The sequence below is a fragment of the Pseudorca crassidens genome, chromosome 20 (assembly GCF_039906515.1).
Source record: "Pseudorca crassidens isolate mPseCra1 chromosome 20, mPseCra1.hap1, whole genome shotgun sequence".
In the NCBI taxonomy this organism is placed as follows: Eukaryota; Metazoa; Chordata; class Mammalia; order Artiodactyla; family Delphinidae; genus Pseudorca; species Pseudorca crassidens.
The window spans coordinates 35,174,164-35,202,091 of record NC_090315.1 but is presented as its reverse complement, the minus strand read 5'-3'; the positions used below and the strand labels follow the sequence as shown (position 1 = coordinate 35,202,091).

The 27,928-nt window shown below is 40.0% G+C and overlaps 2 protein-coding genes across 8 annotated transcripts in view; one reads left to right on the top strand and one right to left on the bottom strand.

The window, feature by feature from the left end:
- The window catches only part of RSPRY1 (ring finger and SPRY domain containing 1), a 46,595-nt gene extending 29,167 nt beyond the window's left edge, over positions 1–17,428 (bottom strand). The window contains exons 1-2 of one of the 2 annotated variants that reach the window (XM_067718875.1): positions 17,269–17,428; positions 2,877–3,378 (exon numbers count right to left, since the gene is read on the bottom strand). In XM_067718875.1, coding sequence (XP_067574976.1) covers positions 2,877–3,223 — 347 coding nt within the window. In that variant the 5' untranslated portion in view covers positions 3,224–3,378; positions 17,269–17,428. The other variant, XM_067718876.1, reaches the window with a different exon arrangement.
- A 203-nt stretch (positions 17,429–17,631) lies between these two features.
- The window catches only part of PSME3IP1 (proteasome activator subunit 3 interacting protein 1), a 41,850-nt gene continuing 31,553 nt past the window's right edge, over positions 17,632–27,928 (top strand). Inside the window, exons 1-2 of one of the 6 annotated variants that reach the window (XM_067719524.1) lie at positions 17,647–17,692; positions 27,608–27,703. The gene's annotated coding sequence lies outside the window, so the exon portion shown is untranslated. Of the gene's footprint in view, positions 17,937–18,380; positions 18,442–27,607; positions 27,704–27,928 lie in introns of those variants that run through there. The other 5 variants (XM_067719521.1, XM_067719523.1, XM_067719520.1 and 2 more) reach the window with 5 other exon arrangements.

Here is a 27,928-nt window from a genome sequence, read left to right as displayed (position 1 = left end):
AACAAACATATGCCAGGCATATTGGAAGAACATACCTTAAATTCAGTAGAATGATTACCTACTGATATTTGGAGGTGGGTGGTAAAAAGGACAATGGGATTAGGGAAGAAGGGCAAACGAATAAAAATATGACAAGATCAGTGACCAATAACGAATATGAGCACCTGAATTCTATACAGACACACTTAAAGGACATACACATCCCTACATTCAAAAAAACAAGATAAAATTCTTTGTGGAACAGAAATAGAGCAGAAACTTCTGGTGGAAGACAAAAGCTAAAGTCATAAGACTACTGGGCTCTGGGTCAAGAACTAGACAGAGGTCCAGGAGCTTTATGCCTGCAAGGCAGGTAATGGGGACCAAAACCCCACCGGTGCAAGTGATGGAGCAGACTCACCAAATAAAGTGGGAACAGGGTACTGCTCTCAGTGAAAGGAGTTGCAGAGCTCTGAATGATAATCTAAGCTGCAACCGGTATAAACCTGCAAGTCTCTGGTGACAGAAAAAGGCAGAGAAAGCCATGCAGCAGGACCTGGGCTTCTTACAGTAGGATGGGAACTCAGAACCACCACTTTTAGGTTCAGCTGTGGACTGAAGGTCCCTGAGACCCAGATGGAGACAACAAAGGTGACAGAGAGAAAGGGAGAAAAAGACAGGGAACACACACACACACACACACACACACACACACACACAGAGTGAGGAAAAAAACTTCCATCAGGAGGAGCCTGCAAATTAAAATTCCAAAGTCATGTGAATAACATTAATACCATTAGCAATCTGAGGGTAAAGTTACTACCAAAAAAAAAAAAAGCAAATAATCAAACTTCAAAATGATTTTAAAATAAGTGTATTTCAAGTGTATTTCCTATAGCAGGTCTCTCACTATGCCATTAAGAACTGTACTGTCCTCTCAAATCAAGGTCATCCTCTCCTAAGTAACAACGAGAGAGGAGAACAATAAATATAGGTCATTTTATAATTGTGATATCTGCATACACCCTTTTACATATATTCTTACTAAGCCCATCTGTCCTGTCTTTTATGTTTAGTTTTAATAGCCTTATAAACTTCGCAGGTTAAGAAATTCTTTTCTTTAGCAGTTTTAAAAAAATAAGCTATGTAACTATGTTTACAAACTGTCTGAACCCCGTTTTGCCATTATATTTTCCAACATGTCCCTTCATACTTGCTCTGCATCTGCCTAATTTTTCCATTCTCAGAAGAGTTTTAACTATAATTCAGTACAAACAGGTTTAAGGTAAAAGTTAGGCTGTTATTCAAGTGTACACTACTTGCCTCACATAAGTGGATTACGTGCTTTAGCAACAAGTTTTCTTATAATTTGTAATATTTTCCTGATGCTTGGAATTAAAGCTCCTTCTGCTTTGCCCCCACACTCTCTTAATCACCCTTTTAAAAAATACAGCAAAGTCTATTCTGTACCTGTTTTTCCAATGGGCTTAAGTAACACTGCTGTGGTTTACTTCCTTACTTGGGAAGGACAACTTTTCATTACAATTTCACAGCACGTTTTAAATGTCACTGTGAAGAAACTTTACATAACAGCTTCTAGACCCTTGCTTGAATTTAGAGGATGTAAATGGCATAGATTTATATTCAACAGATATTTCCCACAAACATATAAAGATTACATTAAATTAATTCAGGTACCAGAACTACTTCAAAGGCAGGTTTTAGTAAACTTAGGGAGGCCTTTCTGAATTGGTTATGGTGAATATTTGTAAGAACTACCTTCCCCCAGCATGCTCTATGGCAGATAGAAAAATATGCAATATAAATTTATTTCTATGAGGAAAAAAAAAATACCTCAGAATAATATGCACAGGTATACCTTGCTTTATGCTATACTTTCTCAGGAATAAACAAAACTGTGTTTTTATAAATGTGATTATCAAATATTTAGATACTTAAATATATACTAGCTGACCCTGAAGCAAAAAGAACCCAGATAGAACTTTTAAAAAAATACTGTCTTCTATTGAGCAATTGTTACATGCAAGGCACCGTACTAGATGCTTTATATATATTTTATCATGATAATCCTTGTAAGAAAGGTATTATTCTCCTTTTATAGATGAGGAATCTGAGGCTTAAAAGAAGTAATTTACTCAATGTCATGTAGCTAGTTAAGGGGCTGGCCTAGAATTTGAACCTTTGTCCACCATGCTTCTAAAACTTACTCCTAACTACTGTGCTATAGGGTTAAGTTAAAATATTTTTTTCAACTTGAACAATGCCCTTTAATTTCACTGTTATTCAATCTGGGATTTCGTACTTAGACAAAGCAGAGGGGAAAACAAAACGGGTACAGGTGTGTCCTGCAGTTTCTTTTAATTTACAAGCTTCCCAAATGGATCTAAGAGGGCCAACTGAGGGATAAAAAAGAGGGAGAAGGATGAAAACTCTCCTTGACTTAAGTCCTTCCATTGCCAACGGAAGTTGCATGCAGCTATGCTCTTGGTAAAACAACTCATCTTGAATCCCTGGTCAGTAGAGTAGATAGTCAAGCAAGATAAGAGTGAGTCTTCGTGAAACCATTACCTCTTGTAACTTCAACACAAACTCACTCCATACTGACTACGTTCCCTAATAAAGATCATAGCTTTAAATAGTGTTTTCTGCTACAGAAATGTTTACACATTTCCCGACAGATGTACATGTTAGCAAGTAAAAACATCAAACCTTATAATTTACTCTGCCATCAGAGGAGAAATAAAATATTCTCCCCTTGCCCTATGAGCAACAAGGCTTGGTGAATATATCCTAATGAACGGAAGAAGTCCAAAACTTATGGTTCCTGGCAGAAGGCTTTTCATTAGATAGGAGGTGACCGTGAGCCAGATACTTACTTATCTACAAGAGTCCGTATGACTGCCAGTGTGTCCAGCACTAGTCCGTCTACATTTTGTTTCTTTCTCCTTGGCTCGTGAGGTCCTCGGCCCCTCCTTGGTGGCCGAACAGGGTCCCGGGGTTGGCTCCTCATGTCAGCAGTGGGTACTGCACTGTCGGCCTGCTGCTGCTGGGTGTCAACGCTGTCTTCTGCTCCACTGTCGTCTCGGCAGATACAGGAATTACCCATGGTAGCAGTGGCACCTCTAGTCCCCAGGAAGCGGGCTATGTGCTCCTCAAGAGTCAACAGCAGACCCTGGCCAAGGCTTCTGCTCGCTAAGAACACAGCCCAACCAAAGATAATCATTTAGATAGTTTTCAGTTTTCCAAGTACTGTTGTCATAATCTGGATTTGAGGAACCTGCATCCTATTTGTTTTTAACAACTGAATGCTGAAGAAAGTTGCAGAGTTGATCTCCAACATTATCAATTACAAGGAATCCTGGTCATCCAGTGGCAGTTCTAAAAGAAAAAATGAAAAGGAAAATGAATAAAAGATTCTCGCCTACTCAATTACTCAAACTTTCCTACTTTGATATTATAGATATTAGGATTACAGTGAAGAATCATCTTTGGTTTTTTTATAGGTTTCTGACGCAAAGAGGTGTCTTTATATAAGAATTAACAACCAGTGGTTCCTTTCTATCATTATAGTATAAAGATGATTGCTAAACTATATCCTTGTAAACCACAGGAGTTACCATAGATTAAAAAAAAAAAACTCTATCGATACAGAAATACAAGAGAAGAATGTGTTCAACTGTTTTAAGGGCTCCTTTTGTGGATTAAAAAAAAGTCTCCTTTCTTAATTTAAGTGTATGAGAAATTTTAATATGTTTCAAATAAAAATATCTAATTACAGATGTTTGTCTATATGGGGAAGGATGGCTACATGTATATGTATGGCTGAGTCACTTTGCCGTACACCTGAAACTGTAACAATGTTGTTGATCTGCTATACTCCAATATAAAATAAAGTTTAAAAAAAGGACAGAAAAAAGTTATGATACCAACGTGATAGCACCCACTTTATAACAAGAATAATAAAAGGACAGAGTGTTCTGTTTTTTTTTTTTTTTGCGGTACACGGGCCTCTCACTGTTGTGGCCTCTCCCGTTGCGGAGCACAGGCTCCGGACACGCAGGCTTAGCAGCCAAGGCTCACGGGCCCAGCCGCTCCGTGGCACGTGGGATCTTCCCGGACCGGGGCACAAACCCGTGTCCCCTGCATCGGCAGGCGGACTCTCAACCACTGCGCCACCAGGGAAGCCCAGAGTGTTCTGTTTAAATTGCCCAAACTGCATAGATTTCCCATTTGGAGACACTCTTGAGAATTTACAGAAATCATATAAGTAGTTACAAAGTTTTTCTGTTATGTAAGCAAGACTCTGTTTTGGGGAAGGTAAATATATATCACAAGGTTACATTTTCACAATGATAAGTTTGTTGCACACAACTGCTACAAAGTTAAGAACAGGGATGCACCAATGATCTTTGTCTGAGCACCTCATATCGGGCACCAGGCTGGCACTGGGAAAATAAAGATGAACAAGATACAGTCCCCACCCTCCAGGAATTTATGGATGGCCATTCTCATCCCACACAGCATGTTTATCATAAAAAAAAAAAAAAAAGCCTAATGATAGAGCCAGCTCTTCATTAAGCTGAGGAAATCTGGTTACATGTAAAAAGAAGTAAAGATTTGGAAGCAGGAGACTAACGTGGGGCTGGTAGCAAAAAGTAAAAAATCATGCTGAGACCTGAAGACTAGGACCCATAAGGACACAAACAGACACATAAGGATTAGAGACTGGTAGTCTCTACTCAACATTTGGCTATTTATAATTACATCCTCATATCTTGAGCACTGGCTCAGAAATAGATATAAATAAAATAATTTAGTGGGATCAGAAACAAGAGAAAACTTATTTCTGTTATTTTGGACAGATTTGTAGTAAATTCTTTTAAATATTTGCCCAGTCTAATTACTGCTCATAGGGGAAAAATGGAAGGGAAAAAATATATATATAATATTTAATCTAATCTAATATGTAGAGAAGGGGAGGGACAGGGTAAGGGAGGGAGGGAAGAAGAGGAGAGAGGAGAGGCAATGGATAGACATTATCTCCCTCCAGACTACCAAGACAGCAATGGCTGAGCCAAGCAATATGACAGATGTTCCTGGTTCTCCCAACATAGTCAGGCTGTGTTCAAAATTTGGAGGTTGTACTTTAAAGGATGTGACTGAAGTATAGGTAGGAATATGATGCAGGGATTCAGCTGAAAATAACCTTTTAAAAGAGAACACAGTGGAAATTCCCTGGTGGTCTAGTGGTTAGGATTCGGCGCTTTCACTGCTGTGGCCCAGGTTCAATCCCTGGTCCGGGTTCAATCCTTGGTTGGGGGACTGAGATCCTGCAAGCCGTGTGGCACAGCCAAAAATAAATTAAAAATAAATAAATAAATGAAAGAGAACACATTCCAAAACAGCAAAGAGTGGAAGTAATACCATACCATTCCCATCACTGCAGGGGCCAGGGTATATAATTCCCTCCAGAGGGTAGATAACCAAGAGATTTCAATGCTTAAAAGGAGACAGAAATCAGAAATAACTCTTTTAAAGGGTCCTTGGTATAAATTTCTGTTGATCTTATAAATTATGCTGGTTTCTGAGAAAGACCAAAAAGCAACGTTTAAGAAGTGATGCTTTGGAACTTCCCTGGTGGTACAGTGGATAAGACTCCGTGCTCCCAATGCAAGGGGCTCGGGTTCAATCTCTGGTCAGGGAACTAGATCCCACATGCATGCTGCAACTAAGAGTTCGCATGCCACAACTAAGGAGCCTGAGAGCTGCAACTAAGACCCAGCACAACCAAATAAAATTAAAAAAAAAAAGTGGTAAAATCTCAGACAGCAAACATTAGGTTAAAAAAAAAAAGTGATGCGTTGGCCCTTCTCACAAGGAAGTTCACAGAGGAGGCACTGCTAGAACAATTTGGATGACAGGAGGTAAGAATCCAAGGTTTCTGGCAGGCCTGCCACTGGGCAGTAGCTTAGCTAATGTCACTTCCTTGAAATCTTAAATTATTAGATTAAAATTTTTTCATCCATTGATTTTTTAAAATTAATTTTTATTGGAGTATAGTTGCTTTACAACATCCATTGATTTTTTTTAACATCTTTATTGGAGTATAATTGCTTTACAATGGTGTTAGTTTCTGCTTTATAACAAAGTGAATCAGCTATACATATACATATATCCCCCATCTCCTCCCTCTTGCGTCTCCCTCCCACCCTCCCTATCCCACCTCTAGGTGGTTACAAAGCACTTAGCTGATCTCCCTGTGCTATGCGGCTGCTTCCCACTAGCTATTTTACATTTGGTGATTTTTAAAAAATAAAAAGTGAGAGGGAATTCGCTGGTGGTCCAGTGGCTAAGACTCTGTGCTTCCACTGCAGGGGGCACAGGTTCAATCTCTGGTCAGCGAACTAAGACCCCACATGCCGAAATGCGGCCCGAACAAGTAAACAAAACCAAAAAACATAAAAAGTGAATACATGTTCGTTTTATAGACCTAAATGCTGCAAAGGTCTTTTGCTCTTTTCTGAAAGGCTTTCTTCATAGCCCATTCCCTTCCTGGAGGTAACCCCTGCTAAAAGCTTCATGAATCTGTTTCCACACCTATTATTATGTACTTACGAACTGGCTTTAAAAAAATTAATTAGAACATCACCATATTTTCTATGATTTGCTTTTCCCCCCTTAACATCTTTCTATACCAGTATATATAAAACGACCTCATTCCGTTTAAGGCTGTACAGAAATCCATACTCTGGATTAACATAGTTTCTTAACCAATAGTCTATAAACGTCTGTGGCTAAGCCAGCTAATACTTTGCGGATGGCAGAATGTAGTGGTCCAAGATTTGATACAAGGGAACTCTACTTGGGAATGAACGCTCTATCTTCTGGGGAGGTGCTCTCAATGTTATCAGAGCAGGAGGGAATTCCACTGGCTTCTCTAAAGCTCCAGAACCTTTCCATGCAATCAGTATGGAAGTTGGGATGGACATGACATGCAAACAGTAGATTCAATCCAACATGACACATTAAATTGGAGAAGGCATACCTGAGGAAGGGAGACAAATCAGGTAGTAAAAATATCGGCAATGATTTGAGGATGTCAAGGTGAGATCAAGTCTCAGAAAACAAAGCCCTGAAGGGGAGAGAACAGGGGATCCTATAAAGTTACAGTTTAATGCTAACACTTGTAGAGCTATTTAGAATAATTAACAAGAAACAATGTTGGGAGTGATTGTGAGGAAAACAGTGGGTTAAAAATAAGTTTACAGACATTGAAAAACCAGTGGAAAAGTGTGAGTCATGATATATACATGATCTGTTAGGATACAACTAACTATCCACGTAAGGGGAATGAGATTCGTATCACAAGCCATATTTGAAAATTCCTAATGGATGAAATTTTTTAATTAAAAAATAAATGCATAAGAAAGAAAGAAAGGAAGGAAGGAAGGAAGTTTGTTGGATCTCAAATTCTTTTTTTTTTAAACATCTTTATTGGAGTATAATTGCTTTACAATGGTATGTTAGTTTCTGCTGTATAACAAAGTGAATCAGCTATATGTGTACATATATCCCCGTATCTCCTCCCTCTTGCGTGTCCCTCCCACCCATCCCTATCCCACCCCTCTAGGTGGTCACAAAGCACCGAGCTGATCTCCCTGTGCTATGCAGCTGCTTCCCACTAGCTATCTGTTTTACACTTGGTAGTGTATATATGTCCATGCCACTCTCTCACTTCCTCCCAGCTTACCCTTCCCCCCTCCCCGTGTCCTCATCAAATTCTTAAACTTTATTCTATCCAAATATTTTTGCTAAGGCTTATTTAAACTGAATGTAGAATAATTAAATCCATGCAGATTTCCATTTAGTATATTTCAAAGCAAATGGAAGATATCCAATAATACAGGTATTTCTAAAAATCTGACTAATTTGGAGGTGAGGAGAATTAAATGTAGTGGGAGTTTGTTTTGTTTTTGTTTTTTTTCTATTTCCAAATTGAACTCAAGTATAGTTCAGGTCAATTTTTTCCAAAAGAGTCATTTTCCTTAAATGACCTAGAAAATGATGTCAACTACAAAATTTGTCAGAGAAGGAAATGGAGTAAAAAAATACAAGTATTTTCAATATTTTAAAACCAAAGACTCTTTTGTAAGGACTATCTGTAAAGACCAGGTATAAATAAGTTAATTAGGGGGGAGAAGCCAGGAGGCATTTCAAAGCAAAGACTATGAAACATACAAGGAAAAAATAAGAGCTGTTATCTTTAATTTTTTTCTGAGGGTTACAGCCAAAAGCAGGACAAATAAGTGAACAAAGTGTATGATCTTTCAGATTTATTCAGCACTAAAAAATGTATAGCTTTTCATCTGGAAATGGCTGTCACTTATGACACTTCTCAGAGACTAAATTGTGAATACCTTAGGCAAAAGACTGGGTAGTGAAGCTAAACAATTACACTTTAGACAGCTTCATTTTATCTCATTCCAAAAAGCATTATGTGGCCCACTTTCCAAAGACCATTGTTTTAAGACAGGAACATTCAATGTACAGATCTTGTACAGGATGCCAGAGGCCACCTACAGTACAAGGGCACTGGCTTTGCAGTCACACAGTTTGGGCACAGGTCTCAGCCCTGCAATATTTCCAAATATGCATTCTAATTATCCTGACTACTGACACACTTTAAAACATGGAGGGCTTCCCTGGTGACGCAGTGGTTAAGAATCCGCCTGCCAACGCAGGGGACATGGGTTCGAGCCCTGGTCCATGAAGATCCCACATGCCGCGGAGCAACTAAGCCTGTGCGCCACAACTACTAAAGCCTGTGCACCTAGAGCCTGAGCTCTGCAACAAGCACTGCAATGCGAAGCCCACGCACCACAATGAAGAGCAGCCCCTGCTCACCACAACTAGAGAAAGCCCGCACACAGTAACGAAGACCCAACACAGGCAAAAATAAATAAATAAATTAATTAAAAAAACAAAACAAAAAACATGGAGATAGTAATAGTTCTTACACCTCATAGTAGTTCTATGAGGATTAAATGAAATAGTACATGTAAAATACATGGCACAGTGCCCAACATGTAAAATGGATCCCAAAATGCAATATATTATAAAATGAGCAGGTAGCTAATCAGAAGTAACCAGATAACCTGGGAGGTGGGGGCTCTGGAATCAGATCTGTCTTAATTAAGAGCACTAAGATAACTAACAAACTCATCTTTTATAGAACTCATCTACCCTGTACTGAAATAATTATTACTTATCTATACTTTTAGACAAAGAACCTTGGAAAAGATTGTAGCTTAATAATCCCAAAGGTGATGGGCATTAGAGTCACTTAGGTACTTCTTAAAATCCAAATTCCTCGTTCTACTCCAAATAGCCAGCATCTGAATTTCTAGGATGTGGCCCAAGCAAGTGTTTCCTTAAAAGCTCCCCAGGTGATTCTGATGGTGGCCAGGTCTGGAAATCACTGTGCTATAGAACCCAACACAGAAACTGGCACCGTAGGCAGGACTTCCTGACTGAACGAAGGGACAAATTGAAACACTAAAGGGTGATTCTTCTGGGGTAAAAAAGTTAATCTCCTTTTCCAGAAAAATGAACTGAGACTATCTTTGAACATAGTCTTTTGGTGAGGTTAGCCAAAATAACCATTAGGAAACAGTTACATCCATTAGTGATCATGTACAGTACATACTAACACAATGAAACAGCTCCCTGTATTTCCCACCACATCCATCCTATGAAGCATCATACTGGACCTAGACAGTACCCTGCTTATGGGTAATGTTATCCAAGGGTTGACAGACTGAATGGAATGGAAAATGAGTAAGACTAGAGATTATGTAAAGGCAACACATTTGTAATACCTATATACTTCACCTTAAGTTTGAAGACTACTTAGCATTAGATGGTCAAGTCAGTTTTGAAACCAAAAAAAAAAAGCTAGTCACGTAATTTAAATATATACAATTATCAGATTTGCAGCTGTGGCAATCATCAACTGATTTCATGATAGTGATACCACTGGATGCCATTGCTTAGTAGAAATATTTTTCTTGGGCTTCCCAGGTGGCACAGTGGTTAAGAATCCACCTGCCAATGCAGGGGACAAGGGTTCGAGCCCTGGTCCACGAAGATCCCACATGCTACAGAGTAACTAAGCTCGTGCGCCACAACTACTGAGCCTGCGTTCTAGAGCCCGCGAGCCACAACTACTGAAGCCTGGGCGCCTAGAGCCTGTGCTCCTCAACGAGAAGCCGCGCCCCGCAACGAAGAGTAGCACCTGCTCGCCGCAACTAGAGAAAGCCTGCAGGCAGCAACGAAGACCCAACACAGCCAAAAATAATAAATAAATAAAAATAAATAAATTTATTTAAAAAAAAGAAATACTTTTCTTACCATCTAAATGGTAATGCTTTTTAAATCATTACACTGTTCATGACTATTTTGCTAAAAGGGCATAATTACAAACCTTTCCTTTGCAAATCTACTTCTCTGAAGTGTAGTAATATTTATTTTTATCCTCCCCCTTTGAAAAAAGAAAGTAAAGACTATTCTTTCCATTTCTATATCATTTATGATTTATTAATTTTACATTTTATATGTTTTAAAGCCGCTCTGAGAGGGGGAAAAAACAAACTTGGGCTCTCAGTAAGTTTAGTGTTAAAGGAGTGAGGTCTGGTTCAAAAAACACAGACCTCTACCATCATAAACAGCTCACCACAGAGACATCTGCCAAATGGCCTAACCCTCTCTAACAAATGGTCCAGGAATCAATGATTCATCTCTTCAAATATTTGCTTGCATTCAACCATAATACAGCTCAGCGACTTTAAGAATACTTTCTTTTCTCTGAAAATAAGACTTCAGGATTGTGCTGCCAAGACAGGAGAGGCTGGTTAAATGAATGACCATAGGAAGAAAAACCAAACTTTGGGCATAAAATTACTATTGCTGTCATCTTTACCTCATTGTTCCAAAACAGTGGATGCAGGACTTTTTTCCAATCCACCACTCAAAGGCTAAATTGTATAGCATGAACAATAACAATATATAATACACTGGAAATATTAATGATTTTCTCTCCTTAGAAAATGTTTTGGATTTTTCCCCTAAGACAGTGAATGCATTACAAGTGATAGCTTCTAGTGTTCACTATGCCCCTCGGACATTTTATTATGAAAAATTTCAAACATATAGCAAAGGTGAATTTTACAGTGAACACCTATATACACAGCACCTAGATTCTACCATTTACATTTTACTATACTTGCTTTATCACATCTCTACACATCTCTATCCATCATCAATCCACCTATATTTTTGATGCATTTCAAAGGCATCAGTATACTTCCCCCTAAAAAATTCAGTATGCATATCACTAACTGGACTTCAATATGTTTTGAGGTTACATTTATATGTAATGAAATGTACAGGTCTTAAGCATGTATGTGCTGAACTTTGTCTAGTGCGTATACCTGTATAACTCAAACCCTATCAAGATAGGGAAACTCACCCAGAAATATATTTGCTTTTAAAATATCCTGCAGGACGCCCCAATGACCACAATTTTCTTGTATTTAAATGGGGAAAACTTGGAGGGCAACAAGATTCTTTGGTAGCAAAGTAGATAAGAACGGTGTATTGTATATCAAGACTACACTTGCCAGTTGAAACAGAAACCACCTAAAGACATTTTAACAAGAGCATTTTTTGTCTCTAGACTCTAAGGTATCTGATATTCAGGGGAAAGGGAAGTGAAAGATTGTGAAATATTTGGTTGGAACTTCACTTTTCCCCCAAAAGGAAAGGCAGCTCTGATAAGATATTTTTACATGTCGTCCAGGTGTCCAAAACTGTCTGCAGTGGCACTGGGCACTTGAGGTTTAAGTCACATAGAGTATTCTTATCCCCTGCATTGTAACCTTCAAGTTGTCTGGGAAAAGCACTGAATGATTCTGATATTTCTCTTATGCACTGAGGTTGGTTTAAGAAAGTACATCTTTGAGGTAAAAGTAGATAATTTTTCTGGTTGAACTGTTAGAGGAGTATTTATGGCTAGGACAGAGCAAGGGATTTCCAGAAGCAAATAACAGTAAAAAAGAGAGGGAAAAAAAAAAAAGAGAGAAATGAATAATCCCTGTCTGGTCTCAAAGTTTGAAAAATTTGCCTTGGACCCAAAAAGGAAATGCTAAGAAAGAACTGAGGTAAGTGCTAATGATGGCTACCACACAGAGGAGAAAAACAAATGTAATACTCCATGCTGTTTGGGATTTTCACCTCCAGGAGACCAAACAACAGGAAATAATATAGATGTGTCATTCAAACACATACATGATTAACAAATCTGAAGGAAAAGGACTTTTCTGTTATAGGAAACTCTTTGCTATTAAGAAAAGCAAACAAAATGTGTAAACAGTATGAATAGCAACATTTTCCTTAATGAGATCCACTTAAAGTGGTGTCTGAAAACACTCAATTGCACTCTCAACTGTATACCTACCAGAACCTAACAGGTATTCAATAAGCATTTTAAGTGAGTTTATTCTAAAATCTGTAAAGGGGATATATGTATATGTATAACTGATTCAGTCTGTTATAAAGCAGAAACTAACACACCGTTGTAAAGCAATTATACTCCAATAAAAATGTTAAAAAAATCTGTAAAAAAATATTTATCTCTTTGAGAAGCTGAGACAACATCACTCAATAAATATGAATCTAATGCTTATATGCCAGGCACAGAGCAAAGATGAAAAAAGGTCCCTCGTGCTCTTCTTAAAGGGATGAAGGACAGACAACACAGAGTGCCCAACCCATAATATAGCACCTGCCACAGAAGCCCATGCATATAGTGTCAGGTCCACTAGGAGGAGGCCTCTCGCTCCCCCATTCTTCCAGTGGAAAAGGAACTTAGTAACATTCAAGTATCTCCACAGGAGCAAGTTTTTAGGTGACTGTATAAATCAGCATTAGCAAAAGAGGAATGAAGGATTTATATTTGCACTGCAACACATTCATGTCTTAAATAAGCCAAAATATTGTTGGTACAAATATCCCTGACCACACAGTGAAAGGTTAACTGAAAGTCCATAAATTAAATTGCTAAAGATGAAGCTAACAGTAACTCTAATGAAAAATAAAGAGGAAACACGATGAAAAACCGAGATCAATTTGAGACAATACTGATGATGCATCCCAAATAAGCATCATCCCTTCCTGAATATTGTAGGAATCCCCATTCTGCATATGACATGTAAGAAGCTTTGCATTGGTGCCAAGTTTCCCATGACAGTACTTCCTGGAAGAAAAAGGTATTAGAGATAACAGTAAACTCAAATGTTGTGCCAGTTTTAGTTTATGAATATTATGTTTTAGTAATCCTCAATAATTTACTTGGCAGGTTATTAATAAGTAGCCTTTAGGCATAGGTAGGTATGAACAACTATGAAGCAATAAGAATTGAAAAAAAGGAGAGGGGCCAGGTAGGAGCCATACTTTGAGAATCATTGCATTAAAGGAGCACAGATGAGGAAACTTAATTCTTCAGGAAGTAGAAGGGGTAAGGAAAAAAAACTAACACTGAAACATTAAGCTGAGGTAATAATAAACCTGCCAAGTAAGGTATTTCAAAACCTTCTACTTGATGTATATATACATATATGAAATTATGCTTGGAAACTATAATTTCAAGCAATAAGAAAGCTACATACAGAGTTCATTCCTTAACAAACTTAAGGAGTGCATCAATCCTTTGCTGTCTCAAGTGCATTCTTAGTTTTCAAAAGCTTAGGGAGGGAGAAAGGGGAATATTCTCTAAGAGCTTATCACTATTTATTAGATAACTTTATCTCATTTAGCCTTGTATATATCATAGTTATCTACAGTTAAACATGCTTTTACATACTGAACCAGCAAGCATTCCCTTTTGGAATGGACACTGAGAATAAAATATAACAAATATGTACCTTTTTCTAATCATAAAGGTTGGCAAGAAAACTATATCAAAAGCCAACTTATTGAACAGATAAACCAAAGGGCACATATTCACTTTTTTGCATTCCTAAAAGTTGTGAAAGTCTCCTCCTAAGCTGGTGGCCCAAGTTATGGTATTTATTACTTCATAACTGTTCTGTTCTTTAATTTTCTAACTTGCATACCAGGAAAAAACTATCCAAATTCAATGGTAAATGCCTTGAAAAATGCCCAAGTATTTGAAGAGAAGCTAAATAGATACTTTACTACCCACCCTTCCCCGGCCATAACTCTTTTGAAATAGATTACCGTTGTTCTACCGTGGTTCCTGTCTGTGATGCCTAATGACTTTTCACTTACTTTTGCAACCCTGTGACGGTCACATCCTACTTTACAAGAATCCCACCACAAACCAGAAAATTTCCAATTTAAAGTAGCGTAATAGTGAGACTTCCCTGGTGGTGCAGTGGTTAAGAATCCACCTGCGGATGCAGGGGACACAGGTTCGATCCCTGGTCCGGGAAGATCCCACATGCCGCGGAGCAACTAAGCCTGCGTGCCACAACTACTGAGCCTGTGCTCTAGAGCCCGTGTGCCACAACTACTGAAGCCCGCGTGCCTAGAGCCTGTGCTCCACAGCAAGAGAAGCCACCTCAATGAGAAGCCCACACCCTGCAACAAAGAGTAGCCCCCGCTTGCCGCAATTAAGAGAGAAAAGACTGCACGCAGCAACGAAAACCCAACAACAGCCAAAAAAAAATATTAATTTAAAAAAACAGTAGCGTGATAGTGATTACCATCTCAAGAATTCCTAATAATTTTCAAACTATGTGGGTACTAGATTGTCCAAGAGAGTTGTATTTTAAAGAATTCAAAATGACTTCTCATTTCATTATAACAAATTACTTCATTATTAGGAAAAGCATAGGCAATTCCTGATAGACCGAATTAAGCTCATGAGTTGAAACAGACTGTAATAAATTCACTTTAGGAACACACAATGATTTTTTTTTTATTATACTCTTGCCAAAACATACTTCAAAGTTGTTGTTTTCCCCTATTCACTACAGAATAACATACTACTACATAAAATGCTAAGTTTTTATTTTCTCTTGATTCTTGGCCAATTTACTAACTGGAAAGTTATTTTGCTGACAAAGCAGAAAAAGTCCACATAGAGTATGCTGGAACACTTCCTACAGTCAATAACGTAAAAATAATCATGGAGCACAGAAATAATGAAAACAGCAAAAGCAGGACACAGACCTTAAGCAGTAGATCTGGACGACATGTACCCTGGGAACCAGAAAGCTCACAAAATCACCACAGTGATTTTTTCAAAAAAGACTCATGGAACATAAGATTAGAAAAACAGGAAGTTCAAGTCGGCTTTTTGTTTTTAAAAAAAAAACTTCAAAAATCACAAATTACTAAATATTTGTTAAACCAGCTCTAACAAATGCAACTAAACAAAAATTAGGAAAATGTCAGACATGGGCACAGTACGTATACCCTCACAGAGGGAGCTACAAGGCAAGATGTCACCCCAGGAAATGCAAACTATATATGGTGAAAAGTAGAAAAAACCACTGTGGAAGAGAAATATAAAAGCAATAGCTAATGCGCCTCATAATCTATAGTTTGGGGCTACTACAGGAAGGCATAGTATTCATGGAAAAAAGAGGAGGTCTCATTTATAAAATCACAACTGAGGGAGGAAACATGATATTCACTACCTGTAGACATCCAAAGGCCACAAATACATATATATGGGGAAAGGGGAGGTAGTTTACAATATTGAGATCAAATTACCTACAAGAAAATTTCAGCTGTCAGAAAAAAAAACTCCCGAAGGAAAAGATTATATCATAGGGTTATCTTCTGCCAGTACCATCAGAAGTTCAAAGTAAATTAAAACTCTGGGAGCAAAACTGGAAATCCCTCTACCCCCATCTAAGCAGGGGTTGAAATCATGGGTTTAAAATTATATGACCTACAAAGCTGTAAACCTTGAAGCTTTCGGTACAATATGACTTCCAGCACTCCATAGGTGATCAACAAGTGTATTAAATGCTAATCCCTTACATCTACATACTGCTTTACAGTTTAGAAAGTGCCTTCACTTTCATTTCTCAACAGCAACCCCTTCGATGGTAGAATCACAATACTTTACTTCCACACAGCTTGTAGTCTGTAAAGTACTTTCACACACTGTGTTATTTTACAGAAGAGACCCAAGGAGGTTAAGGAGGAGGAGATGGTAGGTAAGGGGCCTGGACAACCAAGGGACTCTATTCAGTCAGTTAAATAGACACTTCTAACCTTTAGAAGTTCAAAGTACAACACTCCAGGGGGAGCAACCTCATTCAGACAGCTATACAGGATAGAACGCCAGAGTCTCAGTGGACTATTTCTGCCTCTACCTCCGCCCCCCAAAGACAGGGAAACTGAGGTAGCAGGTAGAACAAAAGCCTGATCTAGAGTCACGCAGGGCGTGTTGGTGGGACAGACTTCCCTCACTCCACCTGCACTATACCCAGAAGCGGCTGAATCCTGTGTTTGAGAGGAAAACGTTTGCCATTCCCGCTTCCCTCTCACTATTCCCCACCCAGGCTTTCCTATGGATGGGGGTCTTCTCTTCCCGGAATCGCGCAGCAAATCCCCTCTCTCCAGGCCCTTACCCATTTGTCACATGGGGCCCCCGAGGTAGAACCCGCTAGCTCTGGCTCCCAACTCCTAGCCTCTCTCTCTGAGGCGTCTCTTGACCCTAAGGCACGTCTAAGCTTCCCCGGCTATGGTCTACCTCCCACTCGTGCCACCTAAACCTCAAACTCCACAAAAGGAAACCCTCCCCAAGCGTCCTCCCACCTACCTCCTCCACCCTGGGCACCCCTGAGGAGCACTCCTAAATATCAGCAGCCTCCCAGGAGCTACCTGCTTCTCACCTGGGCCCCTTTAGCCGCGGCCTCCTCAGAAAGGCGATCCCCAACAATCTCCTCGGTCAAGAACCCCCTAAAGGGGGAACACCCTCTTCCAGAAACCTCTCCGAGCGTCTTCAGCACGGGCCTCGCTGGAGGACCTCTGGGCTGTTTCCTGGGCTCTGCCCAACGCCACCCCCTCCCAGGCCCCTTCTCGGAACCTCCCCCGGCCCCAGTCCGGTCTCTCCGCCGCAGACTCGGGCAGCTGTTCCCCTCCCTCACGGACGTCTCCAGCCCTGGGATTCCCCCCGCTCCGCGTCCCCAGGGGCTTCCCGGAGCAGCGTGACTGGGCTGCGGCACTGACTTTCTCCAGCTCCCGGGCCCACCCGAGGGAGGAGGCGGCGGCGGCGACGGCGCAACTCCTTTGTGACAGGTCCGAGAGAGCGGTAAAGATGGACGCGAGGCCAAGGCGCTGCCATTACGTGCTGGGCCCACCCCCGCTTCGTACCGCCCAGGCCCTCCCTCAGTCCCCTAGGAAACGCCCCTTCCTCGGTGGCAATCCCTCTTCCTGAAAGCCAATCAGCTTTCAGGTAACACGTCACGTGACATCGCCACTCGGCCCGCCCCCCTGGAGGGAGCTGGCCAATCCCCTTGCTGACGTGTGAATGGCCCAATCAAGTCTCTTCTGCTAGCTTTCTAAGGACCGGATTTCCATCTGTCTCCTGCGGAGGAGGAGAGGTGCGGATTGGGTTACGCTGCCGGAAGGGGGGCGGAGCTCTGTTGTGGCGGTGAGGAAAAGGAAGCTCGGCGGGGTCGAAAGAAATATAAAAGCAAAGGCTATTTTCGTTCTTTCTTTCTGTTTTTACTTTCTTTCTGTTTCTTTTTCCTGAAGAGCGAGCGGCCCTTGCGGTGGCGTTTTGGGGTGGGCGCCGCCGAGGTGAGGGGGTCTCGCCTCCCGCACGCTGGTAGGTGAGTGCGGCCTGGGCCCTGGCCAGGCAGCGAGACCTGGGCTCCGGCTTCCTCGCTCCGGAGGTGAGGGGCTGCGTTTGATGGGAGGTTTAGGGCCAGGTCTGCCCTCAGTCCGCTCTCTCGCCCAGTGTTCTGAGTAACCGGGGACTGGGGCTTGCGGGGCCCAGCCTGAGGGAAGCCGAGGGAGCCCGCGAGAATGCCTTCAGGTCCTGTGGAGGAGGATGCCGACCCTTTCAAGGGGTCCTGGGACTTTGGGCCTCTAGTCGGCTCCCCTCTACCTTTTCTGTCAGGTGGGGCCACCCAGGCTCCAGGTGAGGAGCGGGCTCTATCCCAAACGTCTTGGAACGGCTCCAGGCTACTCGGGAGATGTGTGGGGTGCCTGGTTGGAAATGATTGAGTCACAGAATTAGTGCAGGAGGAGAAACATTTATTATGTACCATGTACCAGTAGATGTGCTCTGTGCATTTTCTTCTAATGGAAAACAAACCGGTGTGCTCATTTTGCAGAAAACTTAGGAAACTAAGACCGCGCGGGTTGAAGCGTCTTGTTTGAGAGTTGCTGGCCCAGGTGAATGTCAGTGCGCATGGCGGGAAAGGGGGAGTGCGCGTTCAGAGCACTGGTTCTTAAACTAGTACAAAACAAGAGCTTCTGCGGCCCTTTTAAAATGCATATTCTCGGACCCCACCCTAGATAGTCGGACTGGGGTGTTGGGTGGGACCCAGGAAGCCAAGTGCGGGTCTGGTGGTCAGAATTCCCAATGACCTATTGTGTACCAGCTGTTGGGTAAGATTTGTTGATAATTCATTCAGCTGTGTGCCTTATTGCTTTGTTAACAAGGACCCCGTTAAATGGTTTGGAAGGCACTGCTTTTGAAACACTTGAGAGGAATTAGTGTGTAGGGCCCCTTTTTGATAACAAGCAATTGAGCTGAGGTAAAGGCAGCTTGTACAGTCTTTCAAATAGAGCTCGAGGTTAACAATTTGTAAGGGTCTGAAAGCAGAGGCTACCCAATTATCTTTCTCACCTGAGGTCTTGGTGCCTCAGGTGAGAAATTCTTCGTGGTTGTAAGAAAGGAAGAATTATGTCAATACCATTTACTTGGTTAACAGTGTTTAGCTTCTAAGAATCTTGCTGTTTTGGTTAGAATCAAGCTGCTGCTTCAGAAATTGAAAACCATGTATCTGGTAAATGAAGTAATATAAGTGCATGGTTTAGCCATAGACTCAGTTGTGTGTAATTATGTCTTCGTGGCAGCTAAATTAAACAATTTCAGTGTGCTCACTGTTGATCACCTTTTGTACGTGCTTTGTCTTAATTCTCAAATATGATCTGTGTCACTTTTTACTATAGGATGTGTTTTACAGATTATTTTGTCCTTGTCTTTGGTTTTCTGCATTTTCATTATGATGTATGCAACTATGGATTTGTTTTTGTTCAGTTTGGTGTTTATTACACTTACTAATTTGTGGATTGGTGTCTTTCATTAGTTCTGTAAAATTCTCAGCCATTTTATATTCATGTATTGCTTCTGCCCCATTGTTTATCTTCCTTCTTTATTGATTTAACATAGACCTTTTCACTCTCTTCTTTATGCCTCTTACTCTTTTTATTTTTCTATACTATATTCTGGATAATTTCTTCTTTATTAATTCTTTCATAGGTTACTTCTAACCTGTTATTAAACTCATCTGTTGCAATCTTAAATTCAGTTATTGCATGTTTTAGTTACTGAAGTTTTATTTTTTTTTCTTTTCAAATGTGCCATGCCACTGTCTTACAGCTTCTTATTCTCTGCTATTAATTTTGAGGCTTGGTTTTTATTTCTTTAAACATGGTAAGCATAGTTGTTTTGTAATCTATATGTGTAAATTCCTTTGGGAATGTGAATTTCCTTTGAGTCTGTTTCTGTTACCCATTATTCTTGCTTTTTTTCTTACCAGTTCACCTTTACCTTCATGGTGTAGTTCTTTGGGGTACCAGATTAAGATGGAGAAAGAGGTGGTTGGTTATCAGACTCTGCACACCCTGGGTGGGCTCCCTGCTTTTGAGTTTTGCTTCGCAAGGGCACCAAAACAGTAACTTTCAATTTTCAAGATCAGAGAAATCCTTGGGATGAAAACCAGTTTGAATATTGGACTTAATCTGGTTTTCACCTTGTCTTGGGTTTTTGGCCAAGTTCTTTAGCATCTTGTTAGCTTTTCTATTTGTTTAAAAATTATTTTAAAAAATTCTTCCAGTTTTACTAATCATAGAGGTAGGGGATTGGTCTCAATTACCTAGCCCACTATTTCTGGAAATGAAGGGCCCCTTTGATTTTGATTTTAGAGTGTGAAATATGTCATTTCAGGCAAACTTGAGTTAAAGATTATTTTTCTTAATATATGTAAAACTTCCACCACTTTTCACTGTGCAGTGTCATAGCTGCAAAATTAAGCTTCCCCTGTGCTTTTTTCCTAGTCTTCCTTATCTAACTTCCATTCTCTGAGAGCATTTAACCTCATTCTATACTTCCTTAAATTGCTCATGTACCAACCTTCTCTCTTTTATTGAGTGCAAGTTCCTCACTTGCTAAAAAGTAGTGCCAGTTTACTACCTAGCACTGTGCCTTGCACATAATAGGTTCCCTGTAAAGATTTAGTTCAAAAATACAGCTGAAGGAGTTAGTGGGCCTTGTATGATTGGTGTAATGTAAAACCTTTTTTTTTCTTTTTTAAATTTGGCCTTAGGAGATACATAAAGCCTGGAGGGTGGGGGTGGGAAGGAGTATGATTTAGTGCGGTTTAGGTTCCAGAGTTAGCCCAGATCGTAAAATAGTGTGTAATCAAAGCTATCCTCGAAAAACTTTTAGGGAGGCACCATGTTGGATGTAGGTATACCAGTGCAGCAAAATTCCAGCATGGCCAGATTTTCCTCCGGCTTTGAAACAGATGCTGTTTTTCTTCCTTTGAGTCCCAGATGAAGTAGTTGGTTTGCATTTAGGAATGACAATGTGTAAAAAAAATATAACTAATACTAGAATCACACGTAGTGAGGGAAGTGTTTACACTCTGAGAGGCACACATGAATTGCGGAGCTGAGAATCAGCTAAGGGAACCAATATTTAAGTTCTCTCTTTTTTTCTTCCAGTGGATATAGATGAATTCAGGGTAAATGCACATATGATATTTTGTTCTTGTGCTGTGGAAAGATAAATGTATATTTAGGTTTTTTTTAACTTTTAACTTCATGTGTTTTTTAGATGCCTAGGCAACCAGAAGTTTACTTCAAATTGCTCTTTATAGTAAACATTCTAAATATGAATTACACTGCTTATGGTGTACCCTCATTTTGAGATTCTTTTGTCTCCTTTGCTAGTGGAGTAGGTTAAATAAGCCTCAGTGTTAGAAGAGTGACTAAGGATTACTTTGTCTAATAATAAGTGCTGACAAAGTGTTCTCTGTTAGTAGTTGTCATTCTCTGAAGTTTTATTTATTTATTTATTTATTTTTGGCTGAGTTGGGTCTTCGTTGCTGCCTGTGGGCTTTCTCTAGTTGCCGTGAGTGGGGGCTACTCTTGGTTGCGGTGCGCGGGCTTCTCATTGCTGTGGCTTCTCTGGTTGCAGAGCACGGGCTTTAGGCACGCGGGCTTCAGTAGTTGTGGCACGTGGGCTTAGTTGCTCCGTGGCATGTGGGATCTTCCCAGACCAGGGATAGAACCGTGTCCCCTGCCTTGGCAGGCGGATTCTTAACCACTGCGCCACCAGGGAAGTCCCTGAAGTTTTATAATACAGGGAAAGTTGGCTTGATCTAAACTGCTGTAGCTTGGTAGAAGTGTCTCCTGGCCAGAAAGCAGTCTTTATTTGGAATATTTTTGAGTTTGCCAGATGGCAAATTCCTTTTAGTTGCTGTCCTGCATTTTGAAATCCCATGTGACTTGAACATCAGGATAAAAATGTTGGAAGAGCAGTACTTAAATATATTTACTGACAGAAAGAAAGTGGATAGGCCTATCGTTTTTGCTCCCCAAAGGGAAGCCTTAGAACACTGTAACACAGAGATCTGATCCTCCCTGGTGTATTTTTACACGTACAGTGTATCTAATGTTAGAAATTAGGAGGGTATGGTGGCTAGTGATGTAAACACTTAGGTAGTCTGCCATCACAAAATTCAGTTCCATAGGAAACCAGATCTCATTAATTTGTATCATGGCACGAGCTAAATGGAATAATTTTCAGGTCAGCAATGGCAATTATTTTGGGAGCAGCAATGTAAGTTTTGTTTTTTAAAACTTGTATAGCATGGTATGTATGAGTCCATTCTGTCCCACCAACCTGGAAATTAAATACTACAGTCTCCAGTACAAATACAGTAGTGCAGTGTTTAACATTTACTTCAGCTTGAAATATAAGAACTTTGTTTCTTTGGCTGTCAAGCAAATTTGAAAACTCTTTGCATCAGTTTGAAACTTTTAAGTTGGGACAAAGTGATTTTGGCATGGTTTTGGTTTTCCATGAATTCCCTATTTGAAGAACTTAAATAATCCTTTTAAAAATAATGTAATGTTTAATTTGATAATTAAACTTGAGTCGCCATGCAGAAAAGCTATGTGGGTAAAGGAAAGTTGGCAGCATTTATTCTTTCTAAAATTAAACACAGTAAGGACAAAATAAGCATTCTCAATGTAAATCCTCTTCATCCCTAAATGAATTTTTATAATTAGATCCCCGGACCCCTGGGCTTTTGTTTGTTTGTGTTTTGTTTTAAATTATTTTAGCAAACAAAAGAGGAAAATAAGAGACTTGTGAAAATTTAGATAGGCTGTAGGAATTTGAAATAGACGCTTTAATTTCTGGTTTCTCTGTCTACTTCCAGAAGAAGGTAAGTTGTGGGTACTCATCACCTTTCTAATGCAGAATAAACAGTCAGTGAATGTTGGACTCTTCAGAGAAAAATGCTTTGTGTGGGAAATATTTATTGCTTAGTGTGAGAGCATTTTTTTAGTCAGTTGAAATTAAAGGAAAGTAGCAAGAGTTGTTTTTTTTTCAAAAATAAATTATTTATTTATTTTTGGCTGCGTTGGGTCGTCATCGCTGCGCACGGGCTTTCTGTAGTTGCAACGAGCAGGGGCTACTCTTCCTTGCGGTGCACGGGCTTCTCATTGTGGTGGCTTCTCTTGTTGAGGAGCACGGGCTCTAGGCACACGGGCTTCAGTAGTTGTGTCATGTGGGCTCAGTAGTTGTGGCTCGTGGGCTCTAGAGTGCAGGCTCAGTAGTTGTGGTGTATGGACTTAGTTGCTCCGTGGCATGTGGGATCTTCCCAGATAAGGGCCCAAACCCATGTCCCCTGCATCGGCAGGCAGATTCTTAACCACTGCACCACCGGGGAAGTCCCACAAGAGTTATTCTTAAAGAAGACGTCAGTTATCTAATATAGTAACGTGATGTAATCTTTGGTCTTGTGTTTCCTATTGCACAAGTTGTATAGTGTTTGAATAGAATTCCCTATGGGACAAAGACGCTTTGGTGAATATTTGTTTAATGACTACCATTTTCTATAATTTACATTGGACAGTATCTAAGAATATTCATGTGAGAGCATTCCTCCCTGCTCAAATTCTTCAAATCCTCTCCATGGTTGGTTTATTCAATAAGTATGTCTTTATATTTCATGTATGGCAGACACTGTGCTAATAAGCACTGTGAGTAAAAAGAGCTGTTGGAATAGTCATAAATGGTAAAACACAATGGGTAAGTGCTATAGTAGAGTAATAAATAGCTGGAATAGGGGCCAGAGGAGAAACAGGGAGACTAATGGAATGCTCTTGCAGTAGTTTATGCAAGATGAGGCCCTGCAAAGAAGAGATTAGAAAGGAAAGGACTCTTAAAGGAGAGGATGAATTAGAAAGAGATCATTATGAGGTAGAAATAACAGAACTTAGAGACTGGTGGCATGTAAGGGAAAAAGGAAAAAGGAGTCTAGATATATGCCCAGGTTTTCAGCCTGGGAAACTTGATTGATCCATATTTGTGCCCTTCATTACTGCCTCCTACCTGTACTGTTCACTTTGGTAATTCATTACATACACTATTGGTATTAACTAGTGCAAGAGTACTAACTCTTAAAGTTTATTTTCTTTATCACCCCATAGAATTTGGCACAGTGCTGGACACAGTTCAGCATTCAGCACAATGTTGAGTTTATTTAAATTGAATTAATAATAAACAGTAAAAGAGAGAACCACAGTAAAGGGGAAATATAGACTTACCAAATATGTATACATGTACATTTTCCCTAATTTCTGTTGTGGTCCCTTTCCCACTTCACATATCATGGTTGTTTATGTCACTGATTTATTCCTCCTGCACTCCTTGAGTGCAGACAGTATTTCTCTCACTCCCATAACCAGAGCTTAGCATAGCACTTTGTAGTAATGGCAAACCTTTCAAAGCATTTTTAAGCAGGTGCCAAACACTGTGCTAAGTGCTTTACATGAATTCTCTTGTTATCCTCACAAAAGCTTTATAAGTTGTGCAGTACTATTTTAATCCCCATTGGTGAGTACAATCTGTGGATTGGGAAACTAAGGCTCAGAGGAATTAAGTGACTTGTCCAGGATCATACAACTTGTAAGTGGCAGAACCGAGGTCTCTTGATCTCAGAGTCTATAGTCTTCATCATTACCTGTATCATTACCTCTTGTAAGGAGACTGCAACAGAAGGTATTTGTTATATATTGGTTGAATTAGATTAGGTTGTAGTGAAAGGTGTCTTGAAGTTAAGCTGACTTCTTGGCAATATTTATTGACAGTGAAGTTTTGAATTCTGAAAAGACAATATTTCTGGAGAAGAAATATTCTGAATATTATCCAGAATACTCAGGAGTATGACCACTTATTCATGAATATTTTCTGTACTTTAACCTCTCCTAATATAAAAATTAATTAGCCAGAGGGCCACTGGTGGCATTGAAGGCAAGAAGGGAACAACAGTAGTTGAAGTGCCAGGAAATGAGGACCTACAGAAGATGTGCAAATTGAAGAAAGAGATAAAGCAGTCTATGGTTTAGTCTTGGCCCTTTTAAACTCACAGAAATTTATTATAATTAGGTGTGTCCATCTAGTTTTATTTTGGGAATGAGGGAATGTCAGGATTATATTAGCTTTAAAGAATAGAGTTTTGGACTTCCCTGGTGGCGCAGTGGTTAAGAACCCGCCTGCCAATGCAGGGGACACCGGTTTGAGCCCTGGTCTGGGAAGATCCCACATGCCACGGAGCAGCTAAGCCTGTGCGCCACAACTATTGAGCCTGTGCTCTGGAGCCCACAAGCTACTAACTAACTAAATAAATTTATTTAAAAAACAAAATAAAGAACAGATTTTTTACAAGTGTTGATTAGTTTTTACTGTGTGAGTGTTTTCTCAGGAAGTCAACCCTTTGAGAGAAGTAGAGTTTCTCTGTCAAATTCTAAATCCATTGTCTTTAAATTTCCTTTTTTTGGTGTGTTTCTGCCTTGTTTTCATTTTCATTAGCCAACGGTGATCCTTGATTTTGTCCTTATTTATGAAAGATGGGGAAATAGCACAGGCTAAACTCTTTGGGTAGAAATTGAATTCTAACACTTTTTTAAAAAATCTTTATTTATTTATTTATTGGCTGCGTTGGGTCTTTGTTGCTGTGCGCAGGCTTTCTCTAGTTGCGGTGAGTAGGGGCTACTCTCCGTTGAGGTGCGCGGGCTTCTCATTGCAGTGGCTTCTCTTGTTGTAGAGCACGGGCTCTAGGCGTGCGGACTTCAGTAGTTGTGGCATTTGGGCTCAGTAGTTATGGCACACGGACTTAGTTGCTCCATGGCATGTGGGATCTTCCGGAACCAGGGATCGGACCCGTGTCCCCTGCCTTGGCAGGTGGATTCTTAACCACTGCGCCACCAGGGAAGTCCCGAATTCTAACACTTTTGAGAAAAAGATTGATGAAAAGGAGAGTAAGAATGTCTTGGAATCCCATAAATTTGTCTTTTCCCAAAAGTAATTGATAAATGTTGGGAAGATTCTTATTTTTCTAGAGTTTCCATTTCAAATCCAAACCCTTGTTTACATGTATCCTAAAGGCTTGTTTACATGTATCCTAAAGGCTCTGTCCCTTGAGTTTCAGGGATCTTTGTTAAAGTTAAGTGAAAGTAGGTTCTTCTTTTTCCAAAAAGTCAACAGGCTATGAAAATTAAATGGTTTTACTTCCTTAATTTTACATTATAAGAATAATCTTAAGAGTCTGAATTCTTATTTAGATTGAAGCATGTAAGATTCTAGGTTTTTATTTTGGCCTTTTAGAAGAGTTCTTTCAGTATTAATATTTTCATTTTTTAAGTGTAACGAGAGTGAAGAGATGCATTTAATGGCATACCAGTTGCGTTACCATATCCTAAAATTTATTTACCAGGTTTAAATCATATGCAATTCGTTAAGTTCACTGCTTTGAGACACTTTTTTCTCTATTTTATAAGATTAAAGGAACTAGAAATGTTTGACTTAGAAAAGTGACAAATTAGGAGGAAAATGGGAGTTGTCTTCAAACAACTGCAGCATTGTCATGTTGAAAAAGGGATTTGGCTCCTTTTGTGTAGTCCCAGTGGATTGAACCTGTGTGTGGAATTTATAGGGAGACAGATTTCAGTTCAGTTTAAGGAAGAACTATCCTACCAGTCAGATCTGCTCAGAGAGAGTCAGCTGCCTGGAAGGGAGTACAGTTTTAAAGTATGGGTTGGATGAAAATCTCCTGGGTATGGATGGTGGGTTCTGCTGTCAGATGGAGAATTGTTTGAGGTGGACTATAAGGACCCGTTGCACTCTGAATTATTTACCAGGAAATAAGGGTGAGAGGACAGCCAATTTAGGGTGAGAAAGGAGAGCTACAGCTAAGAGAGGGGACATTGAGGGCCCAATATGTCTCTCCCATCCATTAGAGTTCTACATAGTTGATGTTTCCTCTGCCAGAGAGATTTAAGAAAATGTTGGCTCTTGTTCCATAAGAGGTCATTATGCAGAACTTGAGGAATTTTTGGCATGGTCACAGAGACAGAACAATTCTGTCTGTAATGCTAAATCAAATGCTAAGTAATGCTAAATCAAAAGTGTCCAGGTTGTGGGCTTTAGGTGGGAACAACAGCTTCTGTCAATTGATTTGGTTTTCTTTCTAGTAAATTTAAAAATTTTCTCATTGTTTCGTTGAACTAAACTTCAACAGTAGGATTTAGGCGGAGACTATTCTTTTGTTCTGCATGTTTGGATTTATTTTCTCAGTTTCCATTTTCGTCTTTACTAGAGAAAAATGTTTCATGAACATTCTCAGCACTGGAATTTGATGTAGGAAGAAAGCTGAAATTGACATGTCCTTCTTCTCAAGGAGGATCCCTGGTTTCTGGGAAGGGGTATGGTGAAGTGGGTAAGAGTATGAATTTTTGCTCTCAGGCCTGGATTTGATTCTCAGCTCCACCATTCACCACCTTTATCACCTTAGACAAGTGACCTAACTTCTCTGGGCCTAAAGTGCGTAAAATGGTTGAGGTCATTGTGGGAATGAGAAAAAAGAAGGATGGAGGATAGAATCTTAAGTGGGGCAGATTTGGAGTTTACAGGGAGGAAGGTCAGGAAGAGATGAAAGAGGAGTCATTTTAGTAGAGTACAGAGGACATGGAACCTGAAGTGGGGAGATCTGGGTTCTTCTAGTCTTACTTTCTCCACTTGTGGTCTGTGTGCCTCTAGGCATATCACTTCTCTGCTGAACGGACTAGACTCATCTCTAAGGCTCCTTGAATATCCGAGTTTCTCCTTTTGGAATCTACTTGGAAATAAAAACAGGTGAATCAAGGTGGTGTAATATCCCTGAAACAGGAATTTCGAGAAGGAACAATGTCAGGGTGCCCAGGAGGCCAATTTGTCTATATTAGAGGGACAGAGACAAATCTGGAATGTAAGATTTACTGTGGCATATCATGAGAATTATTCCAGGTCCTCTGCTGAGTTTGTAGATAACATAGATGTTGATAAAACTACTTGATACATTAGGAAAATGTAATCATGTGC